Genomic DNA, 26,824 nt, shown 5'->3' with positions numbered 1-26,824 from the left:
TGTATCAGATGAATGATGTGGTGTCTAGTTGTTTCTTTACCAAAGAAATTGTAATGAAAAGTGTACAAGATACTCAGAACTATGTTGATGGTGTATCAGACAGAAATACTGCAGTGCTGGATACATGTTAACAGAAGGGGTACACTTGGAACACATCCCTTCACTATTTCCACATATCACAAATCTTATTCACAAGCTTGACAGCATGGAACAGAACATACAAAACATCAGCATGTGACACATGCAATGATGTTTACAAAACAGACAGTGCATAGAAATAAAGAGTTTCAAACAACAAAAATAAAAAAAATGGCATAACAAGCACACAGAATATGAAACAGTGTAATACATCAATTATGCGAGATGGTCACCATCAGCATCATTGTTGCTTATGGCCCAAACAACTGCACAGGCCATAGTGAGATAGTCATTCTGATTATGGTTATAAATATGTATACATGTACATATGATACTCATATGCCATAGCAATACAGAAGCAGTCCTAATAAAAATTAGACCATGGATTGAAACCTGACCTGTTACATTTCTGGTTGGGCAAATCTGCAAACTGCACTCTGCAATATTATATCACCACATTTATCATAGCCACACCCATCTTTTACAGTCCATCAGTAATTGCTGTCTGTAATGTCATCATTAATTGTCATCGAGATTCAGACTGCTTTGGAAGAGCAGCATCAGTAAGTGGTTGTTAAAGATTTTGTGTCATATTCAAAAGTTTGTATGCAATCTACAACTTTTCTGGTGACCGTCTTGTTTGCTACAGAATTTGTTTATCTCTGCACAGAACATGGATTTGAATTCTTAGGGAGTGTGTGTTTGTAACAGAACAGATTCTCACTTTCTTTAACCCTTTTTTTTTAAGGGGTGAAATGGGTGTTCATTTCTCTGTGTGTGCTTTCATGTGTGTGTGCGCATATTTGTGTGCGCATGCATGTGCATGCGCAAATTTCAACAGAATTCAGCATAAAGTAATGTGTTATAATAAGTTTTAATGATTGACAAGAGTATCCAGAGCAAGAATTGGGTTTTTTTCATGAACCATCTGTATTTGTCATGTGGTTTTTTTCCCCCTTAAATTGATTCTTATCTAAAAAGCAGTTAGGATTATGTTTCCCAACTTCACCATAAAACCACCCCTGAAGAGTCTGATGTAATTTACAACAGCCTTCAACTCCATCCCAGCCTTTTTATTTCATTCACACAAAAGAATGGAAGTAAAAAAAGTACTGTGACTGAATCTGAAATAAAACTGAAGAACTGTTTTGTTGTTGTTTTTTCAAAAAGGGAGACAAAATCTAATTCACCCTAAAGGATGATCAGTATCTCTCTAGGTCAGATCATGTTGTTTATAGCCCAACTGACCTCAAGGAGCCATTTCAGGGCTGAAAACCTGTCAGAAATGAAAACCAGCCTAAGAGCAACAAAACAATGTTGAAAAGTCAATTAATCTGAAACCTCTCCAGGTCCTTCACAAGGAAGCTACAGGGTTGGACTGCAGTCAAGCCAAAGGATGGTCATTTTATCTCTAGATGACTCTTTTATTAGACAGTTGAATTCCAAACTGAACTGATTCATTTCACAAGTCTTCTTCAGTGTTGGTCCTTGGTTTGAGCTGGATGAAAGACTCTGAGAATGGAGCTGTTAGTTGTTCCATTGTTACTAGGACAGGCCGTCAAGGATTTTAATTTCTTTCTGTTCTGGTGTTTGGTAGCATGGGAAAATAGTTTTCTTTTGTTGTTGTTGATAAACTAACAAAACGGACATGATAAAGAGAAGGAAATTTGGAGAAGAGTAATTCATTTATTTTTTAAAACATCTGGCAAGTTATAAAGATATTTCACTATCTGTTTCCTTATGGTTATTTCTTAAACTACTTTTTACCTTTTTCTTCACCAACCTGAAAGTCCCCTAAAGAAAGAAAACTCATCATCACTTGCTTTCATTTCAATTAAACATGGTACCTTCTTTGAGGAGAAAATGATCATTACTTGGTTTCATAACAGTTAAATACGGCACCTTCATTAAGGAGAAAATGATCATCACTTGGTTTCATTACAGTTAAACATGGTACCTTCTTTGAGGAGAAAATGATCATCACTTGGTTTCATTACAGTTAAACATGGTACCTTCTTTGAGGACAAAGTGATCATCACTTGGTTTCATTACAGTTAAACATGGTACCTTCTTTGAGAATTGAGAGACAGTCCAGGAAAACAGCACCTTTTGGGTCATTGTTTTCTTTTTCTTTTTTGATCCCTTTTATTGCATTTCCATTTGAAAGACAATTAAGCCATTTTCTTTCACAGAACCTTCATTTTTGCTTATCAGTTTGAGTGAGCTGAAAAGACTTGATGATGGAGCTGACAACTGGAGAGAATGATGGAACAGACCCTGCAAAGGATCAGTTCATTTCTTTTTTTTTTAAGCAGAGTAAGGTAGCATAATCCTGATTTTCTTCCTGATTAAAATGATCACATGGGTGTGATGACTTATGGTAGGAATTTTATATCCTTGAAGACAAAGCAAGATATTGCAGAAGGAAATTGAAATTGAAAAGCACCTTCTTTCTTGTTGCTGTTTCTGGAGGAGTTTTTTTAAAAATATTTTTTATTTTTTTAATTTTTTTATAGTTTAGAACCAATGAACTGTGAAAAGCTATTTCAGCAACATTCTCTCTCTCTCTCTCTTCACCATTGGGTGTTTATATGGATTTCATTTTTTCCAGTGGTATTTCACTTTTTAAATGGGGGATTGTTCCCCAGTCAGGGAAAGCTGCGCCTTGAATGTAATGGAAGCTTTTTTGTGATGAATACAGTAACCATAATTTTTCCGCCTGAAAACTGCTCACAATAGCTGCACTGTTTTCAGTGTTAGCCTTACTTCCAAACTGTATTACTCTCTTGTTTCATTCACACTTAAGTTTAAGACATGACTGAACACCAGATCTAATGAAGAAAGTAAATGATTCAACAATATGGCATGCTGCACAACAATCACATGCAAAGCTTAAGAACAAACAAACAACAACAAAAAAGAGAGAGAGAAGAAGAAAAACGAGATGAACTGCTCATCTGTAAATACATGGCTTAAAAATCAAGACATAAGCCACAACACTGACAGCTCATTCTAACACATAACTGTGAAAACACGAACAGCCACTGACATATGATGCAGTGGAGGTAACAGTTAACAGTCCACCCATTCAGTGGACTCCCTGAATAAAGCTCCCTGAGTATGAACCACAGATGTACTGGTACTGAGGCGGACTGACTCAAACAAGCTCACGTCAAATTGCAGTACCTTCTTCTGGCTCTGCCCCAGGCATGGCTTGATCTTGATCTTCCTCATGACCAATTCTTGCCGGCTGCTCTGTTCCGTCCACAGAAGGAACTCCTACTGCTGTTGTAAAGTCTCCTGGTGGAACACCAAATTGTTCTTCAGCGTCCAGCCTTTGTCCTGCAGAATCTGGCCTTTGTCCTTCAGTGTCTAACCTTTGTCCTACCAGTGGTGTTCCAGTTAATGTAAAGTCTCCTGGTGGAAATCCAAACTGATCTTGAGTGCTTGGCCTCTGTCCTGTCAGCTTTATGGGAGATGACACAGGGACAGTTTCTTCATGTCTGTCAATGAAGGTCTCCTGTCCAAGCTCTGCTTCCAGCTCAAAGCCCTCACCAGCCACATCTCCAATCTCCCTGTCATCTTCAACAAAGTCATCAGGCATGGCAGGTTCTGGCACAGGGGAAGGTTCCTCTTTAAATGATCCTTCTGACTGAGGACTCTGCACTTGGTCTGACAGTTTGTCACTTTCTTGAGGACTTTGCACCTGGTCTGACATAGTGACAGTTCCATCCTGCTTGGCAGGTTGTCTGAAGAATGCATCAGTCTCTGTGGGATGGATCTTGCCGTCAACATCGCTGCCGTAGATGTCTGCTGGAGCGCTCACTGAAAAGTGGAGCATGGGTAATGGAATCAGCATATCACCTCCAATACCCACAATACAAATTTAAAAGACGCTCTCTATGATAGTCATCTATGGTCTTTATGATAGTCATCTGTAATGGCCTGCATTAAACACAGCTCAAGCTTATGCTCCTTTGAGGCTTTTTGCTTCTCCAAGAAATCATATTAGCATGCAAGATAAAAATTAAAAAAAAACTAATAACATCCACCACTTCCAAGAAAATCTCATCTGCTCTTCCACAACCTTGGTGACTGCTATGCCATGTGAATATATTGCATCATCATAATCAATCTGCATGATTTTATTTTACCTACTTAATTTTTTTTTTTTTTTTTTTTTTTACATAACAAAGGAAAAGAACTATCATCCCAACACTATGCAGCAAAATTAATCTTATCTCAAAATGTCACAAACAAAAGGTATCCAACTGTCAGCATTATTATGAAAAAGAACAAACTGATTTCAAAAGATCAAATAATTGTGTGCACACCTAGAGACTGATATGAAGGAGATGAGATGGAATGACACATCAGCCATGAGTCTCAAGCTAAAAAAAAAAAAAAAAAAGAGCTAAAGGCCTCAATGTGAAAAGCAGAAAGAGATGTAAGCTGTTGTTAGTCAAATATGTTAGAAATGAAAATGTAAAAATAAGCAGCAACTGATGTTTAATAGTCTGAAGTAAAATATACCGAACATAAAAACAGTTCTTTTAAGCTGATAAACTATAAGAAAAGCAAGAGCTGTCAGCAGAATGTCATATCTAGACAGAGCAAAGGAAATAATCAGATAATAAAGAATACAGCAATACAACTAGGCTGTATATAAAAGCTTGAATTAAGCAAAGCAGGCTAAATGCTGGACACATTTTACTGAATACATCTCATGGACATCATCATTTGATCTATTTGATACATTTAACAATGTGCAATATATACATTTCCAAATGTTTAGGATTATGAAAGTGTGTATGCTTTGTGTGTGTGTGTGTGTGTGTGTGTGTGTGTGTGTGTGTGTGTGTGTGTGTGTGAGAGAGAGAGAGAGAGAGAGAGAGAGAGAGAGAGAGAGGGTTTCTGACTGTGTTGCACATGTATATGTGCATGGCTTTTCTTGGCATATGTAGTCTTCAATACAGAAAACTATTATTCTGTATAGATCACACATAAATAAATATCACACATAAATAAATAACACATTTCTGTTTTCACTTGTGATTTTTATTTCAAACAGACCAAAACAATGACTGCAAATATAACATGCTTCCATGGCTTACATGTTCCATGCAAACTTACAACATATTTTACATTACTAATAAAACAAAAATAAAAACAGCAGAAACCGAAAACAAGACAAACAAATCATTCACATCTGAACATTACAAAATAATACAAAATACACAGATGTATCCAGCACTGTCTCTGATACCAAAAGCCATAATTTTTTTTCTAAAACCACTAACAAGCTGTCACAAAAGCTGAGCTGCCAACAGTAGTCATAAGCTGAAAGCTATATACCTTTTCCCTTGTTCCAATGTTGTGCGAAAACTGCTTTTGTGTGTGTGTGTGTGTGTGTGTGTGTGTGTATTAGATGGCACATTTTCGACAAGGTACATGTGCCCTATAAAAAAGAAAAAAAAAAGAGTGAAATACAAGTTGAAAGCAAAAGTAAAAAAGTTGAATGAAGATAGCACTCTGGTTAGTAAAGATAAAAACAAAAAATGAAGAAAGGATTTAAATCAAGACAGGAACATGGAAAACACACCCACACCCACGCGCACCACCACACTTAATATGCTGGTACAAGAAGCAAGCACAGTGGCATGTGTATTGCAAGATTTATTGCAAAGAACCATGAAAAGCCATAAAGAGAACAAGTACAACAGGGTCCCAAATAAAACCACACAAACAGAGAAAACACAACCAACATTTAACAACGCCAAACTACCGGTCTTTTCTACCACATAAAAATGTGTGATATCCACACTCATTTTGGCAACATGGTGGAAAAAGGAAAAGACAAAAACATCTGAATAAACAGGAAAAAACCAACAACATATGAGTAAATATATACATTTTTTAAAGTAGAAAAGGGGAAAAATGTAAAGGAAAAAAAACAAAAAACCCCACATGAAAACAGCAGCTCAATAATCACATACCAAATAACAAGGAAAAAGAAAAAGAAACAACTCATTCATGAATAACAAATAAATAAATGATTTCATCTTTATATAAAAGTTGTTTCTGCTCCCATAACACCAACAACAAAAAATCATATGAAAACCAATTATCCACCACAACCACACAAAAATATCACTAAAATAAATGGAACCGTAATCAATCAAACTATCTCAATTATATTCATTGTTACACATGTCAGATATAACCACTTATCATACTGTCTTTTATGGCCAAGTGTACGCATCCAAACCCCACCCTTTCTTAGTGTGCCGATACCCAAAGATGAAACAACTTCAGTAATTCAAAAATGGAACTGGAAGAGATACGCCATAATACCCTTCTATTTGCCCTAAGTTTGGACAACTGCAATGGTTTCTTGACTGAGCTGTTCCAATGTGCTTTCCTGCATAAATGCAGCAACACTTTTCGTGTACAATTTGTTTTTAAACAACTGCAATGATTTAAATTTTGAAGTGAAAGAGATTACACATACTATATTTTTCTATTTGCTGAAAGTTTGACAGCTGCATTTATTCATTCATAATGCTGCTTTTAGCTTCCATGCATCTTCATTCAGAAATGTGGCGACATTTTTGGAGTACCATCATTTTTCTTTTCTTTGTGATCCTTGATGCCTTATTAATGCTTGTATACAAAGCCAAAATTGAAGAGATACTGAATGACTCTCCACGCACTTGACGGCTCAACAGTTTGTGATTATCCATTAAAAAGACTCACAAACCGATTAAAAAAATGGGAAAGAAATCCTTTTGAGAAATGTTTTGCCTACCCTTGTACTTGTGTGTGCACACAATGCCCCCCATCCCCTGAAACCCTCCCTTGAAATAAGTCATACATTTTTTTGGCTTAAGTCTTTCCCTTCTTCTCTTGGTTTCTTTACTCTCCCCACCCATCCTTTTTTTCTTTCCTTTTTTTTTGTTATGGAGATACAAAAACAATTCCTGACAGAATACAAAGAAAGTGAAATAACTGAGTAGATGTAAGCATTCTTAACCTGAAAGAAAAGAATAAAACCCACCACCAAGAAACAGAATAAAGCAATTAACTTTTATGAAAAAACAACAATTAATAAACTTCATCACTCATTAACAATGAACTCACAATAACACAGTCACTCTTGAAGCCAAATAAGGTTGAGCAGAACCAAATCACAATGACAGAATGTCAAGCACCACAAGATAACAAAAAAACGCACAACACATCTGGACTACAAGCACACAAATACATATCTGCAGATATGAAAGTCTAGCAATGCATCTACAAAAATACCAACCGGGCTATACATTTTGATTTGACTGATGATGGAAATGAATATGAAACCCAACATCCACCACTGACACCAGTGATAAAATGATGTAAGTCGTTATGCAATGATGAAAGCGATGAACTAAGCTCAGATATTCATGAATCAAATTCACTGCTCTGTGGGTGATGGGGAATAAACTCTCTAGCAGATTATGGTTCATGAATTACTGTATCTGTTTTGCAGAGCAGTAACAAAGGAAAAGTCAAAATTTTAGTGTCCATTATTCACTTTTTGTTTTACTTTCAATGACAAAAAATGACAGGAAAAGAGCCCATACAATAATGTCATGTTGATTCAATTAAATGTCATGTCCTTTCAACAAAATGTCAATCATTATCTCTTTCAACCTTCCCAGTAGTCTTCACAAACTGCATAGACTTATGAACATTTCTCATCTTTAAATTCAAACAAACAACACAGTTGCATGTCTGTCACCTCTCTTTAAAATTCCATAAGTCACTGCATTTTTTGTAACCTTATGAACAGTCTAGAATTCAATAACTCTCTGAACAACTACTGGGGGAGCAAAAAGGGAACTGACAATACTAGCTGCTATACAAAAATAGGGGTAAAAAAAAAGAAAAGAAAAAGAAAACCAAACCTGATGACAACACCAAATGATAATAAAAACAACAACTGAGGACACTAATGCTGCACGCTAATGATGAAGGATCAAAAGGAGAATAACAACACAGGAACACAGTAACAGAGGGAGCTGCTACACACCCTGGTCACCGGTGTCAGTTTCTGAGGCCAGGCGGGTCGCTGCTTCCGCTGCGAAACTGGGGGTGGATTCGGCTGCTTCTTCTGCAACACAATGTCCGGGAATAAACCACTGTTATAATCATGATGCAACCACACTGTTTTTTCTGATCTTTGACAAACACAGTTATCACTGGTGGACAAAGCTTCCAACATGTTACTTTTAGGTCCTCAATCTGTGACAAAGTTCACAGCATTTTTATTTTTTTAAATTTTTTATCAAAGCACATTATCAGTCTCACAATACTACAGTTCTGTTTCTTAATATGCTTAAAATCATATACAACCAGTTAGTTACTTGGGTTATGTCAACTACTACTTCATTATAGCTGATCTATATACCAATTGATTCTAAATATAATATTGACAGGCACTTTACACAATACTGTTTTATGTGGCATGCCCAACTCTACAGTAAATTAAATTTTCAGGTAGAAATATGTTTAGCTATATACTTTCCCATTCATCTGACATTCTTCGAAGATGAAACAGCCCTACATTTTATATTGTAAGAAGTGCTTGAGTATATCATTTCTTTATTTCTAATGTCAACAATCATCAACAACAGTCAACATTAAGTGATCAGATATTTCATGTAACTAAAGTCTTTGAGTGTCATGTTAAATAATCAAAATAATTCAAATAACAGGTGTAGGAAACTACAAATGATATCATTATTTTCAAACAACACAAGCATGCTAAGTTGTACAGTTTCGCATAAATGCTTTATATTCTTCTGATTTATTTAGAGCTACAGAAAAAATATATAGAAACAACAGACACAGAAAATTCATTCACACAAAATAAAAGACAATGCAAAGAATAAAACAGAAAAACAACAGAAAGATGTGAAATTTTAATGTGGTTCAGTGAATTTTTGACTCACAAGGAAGGAATGGCATTAGTAAAAAAAAAAAAAAAACCCAACCAAACAAGAAAAACAACAACCCCCCCCAAAAAAAACAAAACAAAAACAAACAACAACAACAAAAAAACCCAATACCAAACAAACAAAAAAGCTTGTAATCAATCATTTGCAGGGTGTGTGTGCACATGTGTGCACACATTTTTTCACACCCATGACAAATATTCTGCCATCCTGAGTTTCCCATTATGAGGAACTGAACTGCTACAGACGAAAAAGGAGCAGTGAAAGAAAATGGACCTTCCTAGACACAAGACAAACAAAAGGAGAAAATAAAAATTCAAGCATACAAACAATGGCAGGCCAGGGGAAACCTGGTTTTAGTCCATGAAGAGACATTAAGAAAGATAATGTAAATGGCAGGGAAAATGTTTAAAGGGTAGCAGCCCCAGGGAATATCAAACCAAATCTGAAAGAGAACAATCATAAAAATTGGGATGCAAGATGAAAATGCCAAATGGGTTTGCAAGCTCAGAGAATACATGTATATGTTTGGGATGCATCTAAAAAAAAATAAATTTTTTTTCAATTGAAACAGTTGTAGTCTAAGAGAAAATATCATAGGAATTTTGTAAGAGAACAGTTCAAGGGTTGCAGGCTGAGAACTGAAATCTTACAAGAAGAGGTGAAGGTCCTATTCCCAATTCCTGGCAATCCCCAATCCCCAAATTTTATGGACTAAAGGCTAAATAGAGTTTTCTAGATTCTATCAGTCTTGACATAGTGATAAATGATTAATCATGTCTTAAATAACACAAAAACAAGCTCTAAACACTTTACAATCATTGCAATAAAAACAAGTAGATATCAAAGCCGATAAGAAATACAACTACAGCAATAAAAACAAAGTGCACATTATCAACATTCATGTTACAAACTTCTCTTTCAGAGAAAATTGCAAACATAACTAAATGTACAGACATAGGAGAAAAACAAAACAAAACAAAGGGAACAAGCAAAACCAAGTGAATTTCATTCAGCATTTCCACAGCATGAGAAAAACCTGCCCATGGTCTTTGATTAAAAGCAGTCAGGAAAACAAGATGCCCCATACCCTCAAACATACACCAGTTAACACTTCTCACAAAGATTTGGGGAAAAAGCAGCAGCATAAGGGGGTCATTACAATTAAAACTGTCCACCTTCCAACTTGTTACTGGGGCGATGATGAAATTGTCAACATCGGACAAGACACAACATGCATGGTCAGTAACTGCAGTTCTCATATAATGAATGGTAACAGAAAACAAAGTAGTACACTCAAGAATTGGGAGGAAATCAAAAGCTATCAGTACCCTATTAAAAAAAAAGAGAAGAAATACACTGATACCAAGTGCTGGCCATGTGAGAAGTGAAACAAAAACCCAACACCCAAATGGGTTCATCCTTGAATGGACAATGTCAACTACCTGTGAGCAACTCAATGTTTTCGGATGTACCCGAAGCGGTGATTCTAGTGACTTTCCTATACTTTTTCCAAGTTTTCCCCCCGTCGTCTGAAGTTTCAAATGTCTCTACAATTTCTGTGTACTCGTCTGTTCTTTCTTCCTCTTCCTCCTCTTGCACGTAATCTTCAGCTTCCTCTGTTTATGCCGCAGTTAAGAACAAAGGTCACAAGCATGCATGAAGTCATAGAATAGGATAAAATCAACATAATAAGGAAAGCATAATGGATGTCAAAAACTTCTTCACAACACATGGATAGATTTGAGGAAAAAAAACAACAACAAGGAAATACACAACATGAAACTGATGAAATAATCATGAATACATGGAAGAAAGTAACTGAAAGGAATATGCAGAGGTATAATACCCAAGCAACTTTCAACTACATCAGTGCAATGCATACAACAGACAAGCTTATCATATGCAGTAGGGTCTTTTTGGTTTAAGCTATAATTTTCTTGATATTGAAAAAAATGTACGAAGTTAAAAGCATCTACTTGAGAACATGAATGTTGAAAAGTTTGGAACAAGGACTGGTCAAATATGACACTTGCAATACACCCTCCTTAACTGATCAGTTCAGTCAACCAGTCAATATCCATCCAGTTATTTAGACAACCTACAAAGCAATTAGACTCTTCTTGGATTTTAAAAAGAACTTGTTTGAAACATTTTCAATTTCATTCTGCTCAAGGCGACCTTTTCCGAATAATCAACATTAAATTGCTGGTCAAGGAGAAATCTGGAAATAAATTTCAGTTTCATGAAATCCTCTCTCATCAAACGATTCAAAGCCAACACTGTCACAAAACCTTGCTGAAATTCAGGCTTCCATATTTCTAATATAAACATAAAATAAAATAACGGTTCCCCATGAAGTACATAAAAACTTACAGTTTCACGAACGTTTCTTTGATTGTCAGTAAGACTAGAAACCCCCTCTGCTGCATCAAGTTTACTTAGGTCTACACACACACAAAAAAAGTACCAGCAAAACCTCCTGCATTACATTCACAGGTAGCATGACAGTGTTGGTATACATGTATTTACCAAAATGAAGAGACAAAATGAGAACAAGAAACAGAGAGAAAGACAGACATAAGAGTTACAAATAATACTCTTGTGATAAATTCACTGAGAAATCTGTTCATCTTCACCATTCACTATCCAGAATAGAAACATTTTATAACAAATATTACCATCACTTTCACACCACCAAAGCAAAGAAAACCACCAAAACCACCCCTCTTTTTACTTCTGTTTCTGAACACTTCAAACACACACATTACCCATAGTTCACAAACAAGGGGAATGCTGTTTTGGCACACTCCAGACAGGCTGCTTCATACTAACGAAGGCACACTACCGGTTCTTAGCGGAAGCTATTACGTCAAGTGGGCAGGCAGTTCTTTGCCAACAGGCGCACAGCAGTCATGTACATTCCATTTGGAATAAATGAACTGAAAATTCCGAATGTCAGTGATATTCTGTTTTCTGTTTCTCCCTTTCTTTATTTCCTTCCTTCTGAATTTCTGACACACACACACACACACAAACACATGCACATGTTTGTGTGTGTGTATATATATATATTGTGTGCATGTGTGTGTGTGTGTGTGTGTGTGTGTGTGTGAAATTATATATATATATATATATATATATATATATATATATATTGTGTGCATGTGTGTGTGTGTGTGTGTGTGTGTGTGTGTGTGTGTGTGTGTGTGTGTGAGAAATTCAGAAGAGAGAGAGATAGAGAGAGACTTGACAGGCGAACACACACTGGCATCACACTTGAACAGTGAAGCCTCCTTTTGCAGTTGCAAAGATTTCAAGACACAAACCAAACTCACAGAATACTGAGACAATGTAACAACGACCAAACAATTAACTGAAGTTCACTCACATCTTCAACTCACTGACAAAACACAGCAAATACTGCATGATGCAAAAGAAAAACTAAAAGCAAGCAAACATTAAGACCAGTCAGAAGCAAGAACTGTGATAGGTACCTTGTTTGAACTTTTCAGTTGGACTGGGGGGAGGGGTTCGAACTACTTCTTCATCTTCAGGTTCATCTCCTGTAAGAAGTAGCAACTCACATGCACACACACCTTACATGAATCAGCCAAAAGCCAAGCTGTTCCCAAACCAGCATAACGGGTACACACCTCATCATACAGTCACAGCAACTGACTACAAACAGAACAAAAACAAGCATACAAAACAGAGGCAAGGTTTTCCATGACTCCTGTATGATTCATATAAAAATCAGCCACATGATTTAATGCACAGATTAACAGAAAGTAGAGGGGATTAAAACAACAATTAAAACAGACAAACATTATCTGATCGTTTCTGAATTTGCAAAATTACTTGGGAATATTTCAATATTTCAATAACTGGTTTGAAAAATAATGGCTGATGAAAACACTGGTGGGTGAATCAATGGGCAAGAATGTCTGTTCAAATATGATGTGTCCAAATCTTATGATGAAAAAAATCTAATTGTAAAGACGAATCAATAATCCACAGCAGAATTTGTTCCAGTTATTCTCACCAGCTATCAACCCTATCTCAGTCATTTCAGCCAGCTGAAAACAAGGACGGACAATGCATGCTTTACACTGTCACTCTGAGGTTTGATCTGGCCTGAAAAGAACGGAGCTCACAGCTGTTCTGTTGAGAATTCATTTTCACTGATCCATAATTACTATCTGAATTATATCAGTTTTAGTTTCGTACTCTGACACACAATGAGAGGAAGGCAGAGACCTTCAGAAGTCTGTCAGCACACAAAGTTTTCTTAACCTAAATTGAAACAGTTTGTCACCAACATACCCATTTAGATGGATAAGCTCTATATAAGTATCATCCAACTGTTCCTTTTCCTCATGGGCATTTTTCTCACACTCAGAATGCTATTCCACAACTGTGGGTAACATATTTACTGAGCTTTCATACTGAGTAAAAACAGAGCTCTACAACCCAGAGAGCTCTACAAACCACAAAGTCCAGATTAAAAAACAACAACAACAAATAAACAAAGAAAAAACAAACAGGAATTTGGAGCTTACAAACAATCACAGAGCAGTACCACAGATGTCCAAAGGCAAGGGCAGGATAAAGCGCAGGAGTCAGTAAAAAACATGGTCTTTCACACTCAATACTAAAGGCTGCAAGACAGTACAACTGCAAGCTTTATCACTGCAGTTTAATTTTTCTTTGCTCAAGAACATGGACAATGCTTTAGGTCTTATCTGAAAAGGATTCACTGATTAATATCTGGGAATGATCTTTTGATCAACACCTGGAAAGGATCCACTGATCAATAAAATAGCTAAGGCAGATTCTTCTGCTATGAAGATCTGTGACCCAAAACATTGACTCATCTGTGAATGGAGTTTAGTATGCATCACTTTAAATCTCACCAACCATATTCTGTCGTCATGGAGTGGTGTTCGCTGACTGTTTGTTTCCATAAACCACTGAAAGCTGACATGGATAAATGGATCTTTGAAATGTGTAAATTTGATCTGCAGCCGGTTCTTGCAGGCCTGCATGTAAGCTGAATCAAAGACAGAAAAATCCCCAACCAGCGCCACTGGGATTTTAAGAGATTCTTAATACTGACCAGTCAGTGTCTAGGAATGCCTGCAGATATGTTCTTTTTACAGTATTGGACTTTCAATCTGATGGTCCCAAGTTTAAATCCCTGTGACAGCATCATGTGGGTCAAGGGTGGAGATTTTTCCATTCTTCCAGGTCAACAGATAAGCAGACCTGCCAGTGCCTGAACCCCTTTCTTGTGTACACACATGCATAAGATCAAATATGCATGTTAAAGATTCCATAATCTATGTCAGCGTTTGGTGGGTTATGGAAACAAGAACATTCCCTGCATACACACCCCTGAAAACAGAGTATGGCTGCCTACATGGTGGTGCACTAACGGTCATACATGTAAAAGCCCAGTCATGCATATGATTGAACGTGGGAGTCACAGCCCATGAACAAAGAAGTGGACTGGAAAACTTGAACAGCTGCTGAGCAGATTTATATCCACTCAGCCATGTTTAATATACATGTATTTGTACTTTCTGTGAAGCATTAGTTGTCATCTTTGGGTAATATTTTGGCATATGTAATGAGCAAAAAACAACTCTGAAGTCTAACGAAGCCGATGGGGATAAGAGGGAAGTGAAAGTGAAGATAATGTATGTTATGTTCTCTGACTCTTCTATAAGGTCTATAACCGCCTTACCCCCATTTATTTTTTTTCTTCTTCAAATAAAACCTATCCTCCTCTCCCACCCTAAAAAAAAAAAGAAAAAAAAAGAAAAAAGAAAGAAAAAAGACAACTGTAAGAAGAAATAAGGGGTAGAAGGTGGTGGTGGTGATGGTGAATCACATCTGGGACACTGAAACACTCATGTTGGCTCAAAGATATCAACATTCATAAATACTGAAACATAAAAATCCCATTCAGATAAGGACAGCCATATACTGGAAACAAATACAAGGGAAAATACATGGGTCACACACAAACACAAAAACCAACCCTGCCAACGCCCAAAAATAAACATCGCCAACACAAACAAAAACTAAACAAGACAGAATCCATTACCTGTGTCCTGAGTGGGGTACACTTCCTGGGCTGGTGTCTCTCCCCAGCTGGGTTCTTTCTGGGACGGTTGGACTGTGGTCTCCGCTTCCTGTGGCAGTGGGACTTTAGATTCTTCCGGACTCGTCTTTGCCGATCGCATGATTTCCTCCTCTTTCACAACTTCTGTGTCACGTTCCTCTGTGTCTGAAGGTGCACAGTGACAGAAGATAAGATAAAGGACCTGGCTGTGTACGTTGACAAGGGAGGAAGGGGTGTGGGAGGCTGATCCCTCTTGGGTTATTATTTATCATAAAAAAAAGAAGTAATGATGTATCGCTTTACAGTTGTAAATGAGGGGGTGTGTGTGTGTGTGTGTGTGTGTGTGTGTGTGTGTGTGTGTGTGTGTGCGCGCGCGCGCGCATGCGTGAGTGTGTGAATGCTCACACATGTATGTGTATGCATGAGTGCGCACAGGCACATGCATGTGAGTGCGCGCAAGCACATACTTCATGAATGTGTGTGAGCATGTGTATCTATGTATATGTACGTTTGTGTGCATGTATATTTGTGTATATAGATGAGGAGGATGAGAGGTGTGCATGTAATGGGTAGAGAATCATTTAGCAGCCTAACACCCAAATGTATGACTTACCTGCCACAGACTGATTTATATTTTTTCCCTCTTAGATCAAGTATTTTTGTAAATCATTCTATACATTATCAGTCATCAAAAGTTTGTGTTTTTTTCTTTCATTTTAGTTTCCTGCAATGTGCAAGAGCATGTAGGTCATCACATGTATTTCAAAATGGAGAAAAGAAAGTGAGAAATAAAAGATTTTTTAACATGTGTGTACATATGTGTGTAAGTGAATGTGTGACAGAAAGAGATAGTGAGTGTACATGTGTATGAGTGACTGAGAGAGAGAGAGAGAGAGAGAGAGAGAGAGAGAGAGAGAGAGACAGAGACAGAGACAGACAGACAGACACAGACAGACAGAAACAGAGACCACGAAGAGAAACATCTGAACAATAAATTCAATGACGAAAAACACACATCCTGGCAGAATTAAATCAACAAAGAAAAAATCACATATGCAAAGTTATGTTTTTTATCACACACACACACACACACACAGACTCATGTGTGCACACACAGACTCAACACTCACAAACACATGCACACATAAGTATACGCGCATATACAGACACACACATACTAACACACACATGACTATCACATGATTCGTCTAAATCCTACCAATGTTTTCTGAAGTTTTTGTTGTCTCAGTTGATTAGTGATGATATCAAACCATTTGACAGACATGTTCAAGACTAATAGAAGAAATATGCTCATTCTCATTTAACATTTAATAACTAAAATCTGTATCATTTTGTTCTCCTCTCACCCACCAACCACTCCCTTTTCTGTTTGTACAAAAAAGCAGTGGAGTTTTTATAATGCAACACCTTTTTTGCTTAATTCCAAACATTCTTAACAAAAAATGTTACAGCACTCTGAAATTGAGGACGACTTTGGTCTATTAAATAGACTTAAAAATTTTTTTCTTGTCTGCTTTTCTTTTTTCTTTCTTTTTTTTCCAAATGACATAGCTGATACATAACTGTTAGCAGTTTAAAAAAAAGAAATATATGCCATATTCCTTTTACTGACTGACCTGTGACAAAGCTCACAATCAATTCCTCCAGCAGAATAGCTACTCCTAGCCTTCCTCATTACTCTAACCAGATTTACCTTTGGTCTACTGATTAAGACTTTTCTGCTTTTTTTTTTCAATAATAAAATCTATCAGTTTATATGAACCTCAGAATGATTTTAAACAACCAGTGGAATAACCTATCGGCTTGGCTGCCGCTGCTGCCGAGTTTTAAGTACCTGATTTTCTCATCATTATTGTCTGTCTTCTGCTTCCAGAGTTTGCAGTGTACACAATAAGTTTCTCAGCAACTTCTTAGGGTTATCTGCTTTCCCACAACTTACAACATACAGAAACACAAAGTCTCTCAGAGCAGTAACAACCTAAGCAAAGGATAAACAAAACAGCACAAACTAATACTTAGAATAATTTTCCAAACAATACTGTGGCATATTTACAAAAAGCAAATGCATGCATTCAATAATGTTGGCAGATGTACACACATATCTTCCATCATCAAAATAACTAATACATTAAAACATCACAAAGCAATGCGAAAACATGCTGTGCATGCAAGACCTGCAACTTCAAATATAAAAGAGTTATCAAAACAAAACAAAACAAAACAAGACCAAAAAAGAAAAAAAAAAAGAAAAAAGAAGAACCACTAAAACCAAAATAAAAACACAAAACAGATTTAAGAGATTTCATACACATACCAGTATACCAAACTTTTTAAAAAAGTCATTCAGTGCTCAATCAAGTAAGTGATTTTAGTGACAAAAGTTGCTTGCAATAATTCCTGGTCTGTTTTGGTAAACAACATGCCAAGGAAGAAATGTTAGTATACAGTGACTGAAAGTAAAAAGAGCAGTGACTGACTGAAACAATCAACATCATGAAGCTGATTGAGATTCTTCAGTCATATCTCGTATACAGCAGCAGATATAAGACAGGTGGGTGGAAAAACTTCATGCTTAAGTGTTCTGCCATTTTGTATCAGTCTGTAAGCGAAAGAATAGAATGCTACTCTTAATCATTTCTGTGCACCCCACACTCTAAATCTGCCATAAAAATCTTCAAATGAAAAATCATTTTCCTGCTTGCTCTATTGTTATGATTCTCATCAACATTCACTTGATCTCAAAGTCTTTCTGGTCATTCAAACTGATTAAAGTGATGAAAAAGTGTTAAAGAATACAGGATAGTTTGATATAAAATAATTAAAAATCAAGAGGGGACAAAACAAAATTTTATTCAAACATGCTCAGTTTCTTTTCAGGTCTTCCATGAAGGAGGTGCAGTGTTTGAACCCAGCTAAGCAAGTGACAGCCATTTCATCCACAGAGGATTCATCAAGCTTGCTTGGCTGCAATGATGTTGCCTCATATGAACCTTTTCAACTCATTATTGTCTAACATTCTAACACACACCTTCCCCATCGTGATTGACCTCTTAAGTCAAATCAAGGCTGTCCCCCACTTCCCTGCAGTTCAGCATCACACTTTTTGTTTTTGTTGTTGTTGTTGTTGTTGTTGCTGTCTCTGCATGTGTATACCCCATTTACCTATCCAAGTGGGCTTGAGATCAAGATCAGCACCATTGCAAAGTAACACATAATCATTCATTAAACGCAATTCACTCCTATCATGAATATTCAAAAACTGTGGATACATGTATTTTGTAAATTCTTGACAATACTGATAAATAACAAGAAAAACAAATCAAAGGTATCGAATTCAAATTTAGAGAAATGACATGAATGTTAATTTCTGCTGGCCAGAAAACATAAAAAAAATAAATTAGTCCAGTATATCCTGTCAAGTATATGTCACCACATTCAGGACAGAGTGGTCTCTTTACATGCCTTTGATCGATAATCAAAGACAATCATAACATTTTTCCCACCTGAAATAAATACAGGTCCATCTCTTCCAAATTCTTTAAATGATTCTGTGCATATGTGCATGCTTGTGTATATGTACTCGTATGTATGTGTTTGAATGATTATACTTGTGTGTGTGTGTGTGTGTGTGCGCGCGCGTGTGTGCTTGCTTCTTTTTGATTTCTTTTGAATTCAGATCAATTAGTTCTTCATCTCTCTGTATAAATACAAGGTATGAATATGAGTAGCCATGTTTTTCGTACCTTTCTGACATTTCATACATACACAGAATTTGTTGCGTCTACTTATTTTTGGCTACCTCAGAAAATTTGAATCAAAACATTATATTTTAAACAGAATGATATTGGTTTATTCATGTAAAAATTATTGTCAGTCTAACCATATGCAAAGACATACTACCGCACAAGGATTAGGAATTATCAGCTGATTCATCTGGAATGAATATGGATAAGACAAAGACAACAGAATTCTGTTTTCCTATGAGTTCTGTCATAACCAGACTAAATGGTATTGTTTTCCAGCAAAAGTACCTAATGACTTAGTTCATCCAAAAGACCCTTTCAACACATCTACCTTTCGAAGTTCCACAGTATCAGAGACAACTCTCTGTATTTTCAGCAGCACTGGTTATTTCAAAAATCAATTTGAAATGAATGAAAGACATCACATCTTTGCATGTAAAACTGGAGAGGTTTGTTTTACTGATCATATTTTCATGCCCATCTCATCCACCTTTTTCACCAAACACGGACTATTGCATTAAAAGTACCACAAGTGCAGATCAGAGTCCAGACATATTAGAAACTTTAGACTCTTTTTTCTGCCAACAAAATCCAAACCAAAGAAGGTACAAAATAAGGAGATAAACAGTAAATAAACAGACACAAAGTGACCATGCCAAAATGGATTGGGAACCCAATAAAAAAACAACACACACACCAAAACACCAAAAAACATGGAGAATGACAAGAGGAAAACAACACTCATGCTGCACAGGGAACAGGAGGACACGTGTTAGCTGTTGACACATCCAGTGAAACAGTTAGCCCATCAAAACATCCAAGGAAACAGTTAAGCCATCAACATCTCCAAGGAAAAAAAGGTGGTCATGCTGACTGAACGTGCAGGATGTACCTCCCCGCCTGCTCTGCTCCTGGCCCTCCAAAAACAGGTCCATCTCCTGCGCCAGATTGATGAATGCCTGCTTTTTCCTTTGGGCAGATTCCTCAGACTCCACTGGTGTTACTACCTTGGCCACTGGCCGGCGATGGTCCACCTCCGACGAAAAGACCTCTTCAGCTATGGAATCAGGCCGGGAGGTGGAAACTGGCAGAGGTGTAGAGAGAGGGGGAGGTATAAAGCTATTTGTCATGCATGCCTACTGACACCAACTCGATCACCTCCTCTTGTTCCGCACAGACCTGTCAAGGATTCGGTCAGAACCACAAGCATACTTCCCCTCAACCCTCTCCTTTCTGTGATTTAACTTTCAAAAATTATTTTTAAGTATTCAAATTCTTATCATTAATATTATTATTATCTTTTTATTATTAATATTATTATTATCATCTTTTTTAAAATACAAATTTCAAGTCAGATTTTCTTTTGATTTATATCTGAAATATGATCTTAAGAAGATAACTACCAAGTTTACATTTTAAAAATGTATTCCATTTTTTTTTCCACTGAATTCCATTTGAACTCTGATCCTTTGATTTATGCTTGAAGTTAAATATGCATTTTTTGAACCACCTGAATTGTTTCATTTAACTGCAGTTTGCATCAGCATTTACTTGGCAACTACTATCGTATCACAAAAAAGTTCTTTCTTTCTTTCTTTTTTTTTAACCAAAGTTTAGTGTATGAATGGGTTAATCTGTTTCTGTAATTCTCGCCTTTCTGTAATATAAAAAAAGGCGAAGGAAAACTGACCACTAACTTGATTCTGAATGCTATACTCCAACATTTTTTCCAACAGGATATCTTGAAAAAGATTATGGGGAGTGTCCGTCTACACTGATGTATCTGTTCCCCATACTCTGCATTCCAAGCATCAATACTAGTACAGATCCTGTCTACACTGATGTATCTGTTCCCCATACTCTGCATTCCAAGCATCAATGCTAGTACAGATCCTGTCTACACTGATGTATCTGTTCCCCATACTCTGCATTCCAAGCATCAATACTAGTACAGACCCTGCCTCTTACAGCGGAGAACAACTTGCTACATTTAGAATGTGCTGAACAACTTAAGTTATAAGCTGAAGTGAGGAGCATAGACTTTTATTTAGTCACTTAAATCTGTGACTCATATCTAACAGTACACTATTCTTGAGAACTTTGCAACATTATTCTCCATAAGGACACCAGGCCAGAAGAAAGATTATGTCTTGAAAGATCTAACTTCAATTTTTCACTTGCCATTCTGTTTACTTTGTCAACTGTCACAAAAGCACAAGTAAATGTGTGCCGAACGTGTTCACACTTTAATAAACAAATCTAGGTTAATGTTTTCCTGCCAGTGTGGTTACTTTGAAAGAAGCCAGAATGGCAGAATTAACATTAAAAAACAACAACAGCTAATTAATTCAAATCTATGCCGGAATCAAGTTCATATATCTTCACAATTTGATTACCAGTTTACCCCAAATGCTGCAAACACATAACAATAACCAATAAACAATATCCAAAGGGATTAAGGTTTACAATGTACAAAACTGAACACTGCCGTGCTCTTACAACATTGAAGCAAATCATTCCTGTTGCCATTCCAAAGGCACAAAACATCATCTGTCACAAAATATTGCTTCCTGCAACTCAGGTATAATAGAGGCAAAAAATTCCTGCTGATACTGTAAAGATAACAAAATGATCGAATAAAATGATTTTCAGCCATTCCACTAACATGAAAAGGAAAAAAATTTGGATGCCCATGAATGAGAAAAAAAAGAAAATGCAGAAATGAGGTTAAAAAAGAAAAAAAGAAAAAAAAAAAAAGAGCAGAAATGATGTATATAAAGACTACAGGCAGAAATGAGGTGAAAAAACTTCTTTTTCTAAAAATAACAGCAGAAATGACAAATGATCAAAAGATCAGATGAGTTTTGTGCATCACTCTACACAAAATAAGGACCACATGTCAATGACATCAAGTGCCATGCCAAAGCAAATGACATTATCAGTTCACAAGACACAGGGAGACAATGATGAAGCTCCGGAAACAAGACAATACACTGATGAATGGATGAGCACAACTGTACATAAAACCAACACTGTCAAGGGCTAGTCAAAGCCAGTTTTTAGTAATGTTTGATTAACAAACACTTTCCATTAATATCCATCAAGATGCCATCCAAACTCCCCTGATTATTTCTTGCCTTGAACTATTCTATATATATAAATATAAATAATTTAAATGGTAATGGTTTTTTAAGGTTATGTGCAGCTCCACATTTGTAAGGTACTGTAAAAATAAGGTTAAAAATACAGTCACATTTTTGTTTAAAAAGAAATCTGACAAACACGGCACATAAACACTCTCCCACACAGAAAAATATTCCCCCCCCTGTCAAAACATATAGATATTACATATACACAGACAGACAGAATATGAAACCTTTTCATTAAAAACCACAGACTACTTCAACCACACCTCCACACTCCTTTATCACACACCAATGTAAAAGACACCAACACCCCTCATCCCCTCCCACAAAGCCCTTGCTGACACTTGACAAATGGTGCACACGTTACCTTCGGCCATGGCTTGAGGGGCAGGCCCCTGATCTATGGACCCCCGTTCGCTGCCTGGAATGGACTCCTCTTCCGCAGACTCTGACTCCTTAAACACAGGCATTACGGAACACACTTCAGACACAAGTTCAAAGCTGAACAAACTGACTTCACACACATACAAAAAAATATGTATGCACATGTATAACATATATGGAACAAACTGACTGGTCACACATAAACAACATAAAGAACAGTCTTTCCTAAAATGGATATCAAACAGACTAGAAACACATGTACAACACTTACCAAGGAACAACTTTAGGCATTTGTATGACATGTATGGAACAAACTGACTTGACACACATGTATAACAAATATAGAACAAAATTTATACATGTGTATAACATGCATGGAACAGACTAGACACACATGTACAATACATACGGAACTAACTTAACATATATACAATATATTCATGGAACAAACTGTCTATACATACATGTACAACACATCATAATTATGGAACATATATATATATATATATATATATATATATATATATATATATATATGCAAAATGGCAAAAACCCATAGGCAGTTTGTAATGAGACATACCTAATATTATCAGGGCAAAATTAAGATTGCTTTCTTTCAAATACAAGACAGAATTTTGATAGTCTATCTCATGCATGCAAAAATAGGCGAAAAAGAAAAAAAAAAGGTTTCCCTTTTCTTCCATTTTAAAAATAAGATTTTGGTTGTAAATAAAATATGACAAAATGTAGCACTGCAATGCCTTAAGTTACCATACCGTCATTTATTGCACTTAAAATATGGGATGAATGTATCAAGCATTTTGATAAGAAAGCAAGATAGGTAGAAAGTTTCTACAGGAATGTATACTAAAGGACTAGACTGGGAAAATGACACTGAGTGACAGACAGACAGTCAGACAGAAAGACAGGGAGACAAACAGAAATAGAGAATGACAAAAAGTAAGAGAATGAGAGAGTGGCCAAATTCTCCGGAGGCAAAAGAACGAAACATATTTACACATACCTGAAACACAACTGCAATTTATTGACAAACCTTGAAGTATATGGTCTTTAAATTAGCACACTATCCCCTTGTTCAGTTATTTATTCATCCACAGTTTCATATATCCCAACTACTTCAATCAGAAACAGGACTAAATCTGCTGTCACTGGCTACAAATATAAGCATACTGAGGAAAGAAAAAATAAAATAAAATAAAACATGCAATGAACTTGAAGTTCTTGGTGTGTGTTTTTTTTCTTCTTTTCTTTCAAAGTTCTATTTTTCATAAATTAATATTTAATCACAAAGTTGTAAGGGGTCATGCATGCTGTCAGTGAGAATGAGGAAAGTAAAATGGGAGGATGGGTGTTTCTTTACGGAACAAATGTTAAATCAGGGGGTGTGAACTGTTCGGGGTGATTTCTGTGCCATGAACCGCACACACACACACACACACACACACACACACACACAGATGAACAGACACTGAGGGACTAATAACTAGATAGATGGCAAGATGACATACAGTGTAAATCTGACATGTGCATGACTTCAAAGTGAAAGTTGTTCTTCACTTTACTTATTATAGAACAACACGTAACAATGAATCTAAAAAAGAGGTGACACTGGAAAAATTACATATCATTTCAAACAATTTTTTTTCAGCTTGAGGTGCAGTCTACTTACAAACATGTTTTGATGGAACTGGTGTTTGAAAACAAGAAGAAAGTCACTCCTACTAGCAGCCTGTTTCCTAACTGAAATAGCTCCTCTTCATGCAAACAGAGATATCTTCAAAATGAAAATCTAGTTTAAATAATCTAATTCAAGTAATTCCTCCATTGAGTGAATTCTACTGGAAAACATGAAGAATGGTGGAAACAAAGAAAGTCACATAAACAAAATAAACCAAACACACCCAGCATTCAATTTTTAACTATAAATTTTAAAAGAATATTAACTCATGTAAATCAAAGATAATGCACAGATAGTCCATTGAAGATGCTTTTTGTACACAATGAAATGAGTGTCATAATTAATGTTTCTAAATAAAAGATAACTTACAATGGCTGACGTTATAATTACAACAGAGCTGTTTGTACTTCTTATCAACACAGTATCAACCCTGACTTTTATGTGCCCTATGCCTACTTCTGCAATTTTCCCTTGGAAACACAATTTTTCATTGACAATTAATTTCACAGAGCCTGCAAAATAACATATACCTTAACAATTATACTCACATGTACACACACACACACCCTCCGCTACACACAAAACAAAGATGCAATCTTCAGTACATTTAAGTCATGGTGGTGGGACAGAGATAAGGAGCAGTGGAGGTGGTTGGCCACTCAACAAGTTTGTTCCAGTGAATGCCAACTGTGTTCACACGCAGTTAGGACATTGAATGTGCAAACAGGGTGATCTGTTAAGAGTCATCTTCTTTCTTTCCATCACACCCACACTTTTTAGTTCACTGAAACTGCAATGTTATGAAACTAATATTTGCAAATAAACAAACAAAAAACTCCCACTTTAATGCATAACACTGATCCAGCAACAATCTGACACAAACTTTTGAAAACTGGATTTCCAGAATATCTCAAAGCATCTATGTCCTTGGTGGTGGGAAAATGTGCCACTACACTGAGGCTCTCCCAATGTTCTTCACCACTCTGACTTAATATCCTTCTCTCATGAATATTCAGCAAGCAGAGAGCTTGATGAAGGACCTGTTTAAGAATAAGAAAGCTTTAAACATACATTAGAAAAAAGCTTATGACATACCATTTAAGTAAACTCCATAAAAGTTTATACACCTATCTCTTGCACACAAATGGTTGATTAAAAAAACACCTTGCAAACAAACAGCTGATTAGAAACATAATTTCATGATTTAAAAGAATATATGTATTTTCCTCTCTGATACCAGACATTATTATAACTAATCTGCAGTGCATTCACTCATTTCCAAACAAGATGCACGACGTTAAAATCTCCAGCATCTAAAATAAAACAAAATGAAACAAAATAAATAAAATAACTGCGAGCAGATTAAGACCCATGATGCACACATATCATGTATGGATGACAACCAAAGTGTATCTAACTCCAGGCTATAGATCAGGTCAAACAAACAGGTACCAACGGGCCCAAACGGTTGTTCAATGTGGCAAGCAAGATAAGAGTTACCTCTCCCTTAACATCTGCTAGATTCTGAAACAAGCAGCAAGCCATGCGACTGTGGAAGAAGGAATGTTCACTTTCAGAGAAGAAGCAATTATGCAGGCACTAACACCAAATAAGCAAATACACACATCCATCCTTTGTTTAGAAAAACAAGAAAAAAAACAAGAAAAAAACAACAAACGAGACTGTACAAAAGCATCAGTTTTCATTTCATTTCTTTTCTACCCTACCAGCCACATATACGTAAAGAAATGCATGCGTATGTGCACACATGCGCACACTCTTGCATAACTGATTCTTGCATGGAAATCTTATCATTCTGTGAGCTCAGATCTGACTTCCATGTTAAAAACAAATACACAAAACACAAGACAGACAGACGGACAGACAGACACAAATATATATTACACAAACAAATAAGCACATATGCATTCCTGTAACCAGCATCAACCTGTTTTGCATTAGGTGGGCTGTGAAGATGAATAGGCTTTGAATTCAAACCAGCCAATAAATCAATAGTGCTATGTACAATTTGAACAAATATGATGTTAGTGAATCTCAGGCAATGGACACAAGCAAAGGTTTGAATTACATCTATTTAATTATTTCTAAACAAAGCCCAATCAAAAGGCTGGTGTTAATGCTTACTGAACAACACAATTGTTTAAGTTTGAATGACACTGGTTTACTTTCAAGTTTACCTTAACACCTAACAAAAAGCATAACAAATAACAGAAAAAGAAATTTACCTATGAAAAACTGCTAGCAAAGCTCAGGCATCTGATTTAGAAACAGCAGACATACACCCCACCCACATCAGACCATAAAAAAAAGTAAAATTTTTCAATAACCATGACATTTACCTTGATGATGTCTTGTTCGTCATACTGGACATCAAGTGACAAGCCGCGTTTCATTGAGTCTTTGGTGATGCCAACTTCTTCTTTGAATGTGTCAAAACCTAAACAGCATACACACATCCATATATATATATCTTAGCTTTCGCCAGGAATAAAAACAATATATCATATTCCCGGGACCTTATCAGGATCTGCTACTTCTAAACATCA

General features: G+C 36.3%; 1 protein-coding gene across 45 annotated transcripts in view; it reads right to left on the bottom strand.

The window, feature by feature from the left end:
* The window catches only part of LOC143289416 (uncharacterized), a 198,891-nt gene that overhangs the window by 46,154 nt on the left and 125,913 nt on the right, over nt 1–26,824 (bottom strand). For 40 of the 45 annotated variants that reach the window (XM_076598412.1, XM_076598537.1, XM_076598544.1 and 37 more), the window contains 8 exons: nt 26,618–26,715; nt 22,542–22,629; nt 19,921–20,112; nt 15,247–15,429; nt 12,632–12,700; nt 8,210–8,290; nt 3,325–3,963; nt 537–575 (listed from right to left, as the gene is read on the bottom strand). In XM_076598412.1, the coding sequence (XP_076454527.1) occupies nt 537–575; nt 3,325–3,963; nt 8,210–8,290; nt 12,632–12,700; nt 15,247–15,429; nt 19,921–20,112; nt 22,542–22,629; nt 26,618–26,715 (1,389 nt within the window). The remainder of the gene's footprint in view (nt 1–536; nt 576–3,324; nt 3,964–8,209; nt 8,291–12,631; nt 12,701–15,246; nt 15,430–19,920; nt 20,113–22,541; nt 22,630–26,617; nt 26,716–26,824) is intronic. The other 5 variants (XM_076598466.1, XM_076598593.1, XM_076598450.1 and 2 more) reach the window with 5 other exon arrangements.

Source organism: Babylonia areolata, chromosome 1 (assembly GCF_041734735.1).
Source record: "Babylonia areolata isolate BAREFJ2019XMU chromosome 1, ASM4173473v1, whole genome shotgun sequence".
NCBI lineage: Eukaryota > Metazoa > Mollusca > Gastropoda > Neogastropoda > Buccinidae > Babylonia > Babylonia areolata.
The sequence above is the reverse complement of the archived record's forward strand: the minus strand, read 5'-3'. Positions and strand labels throughout refer to the sequence as shown.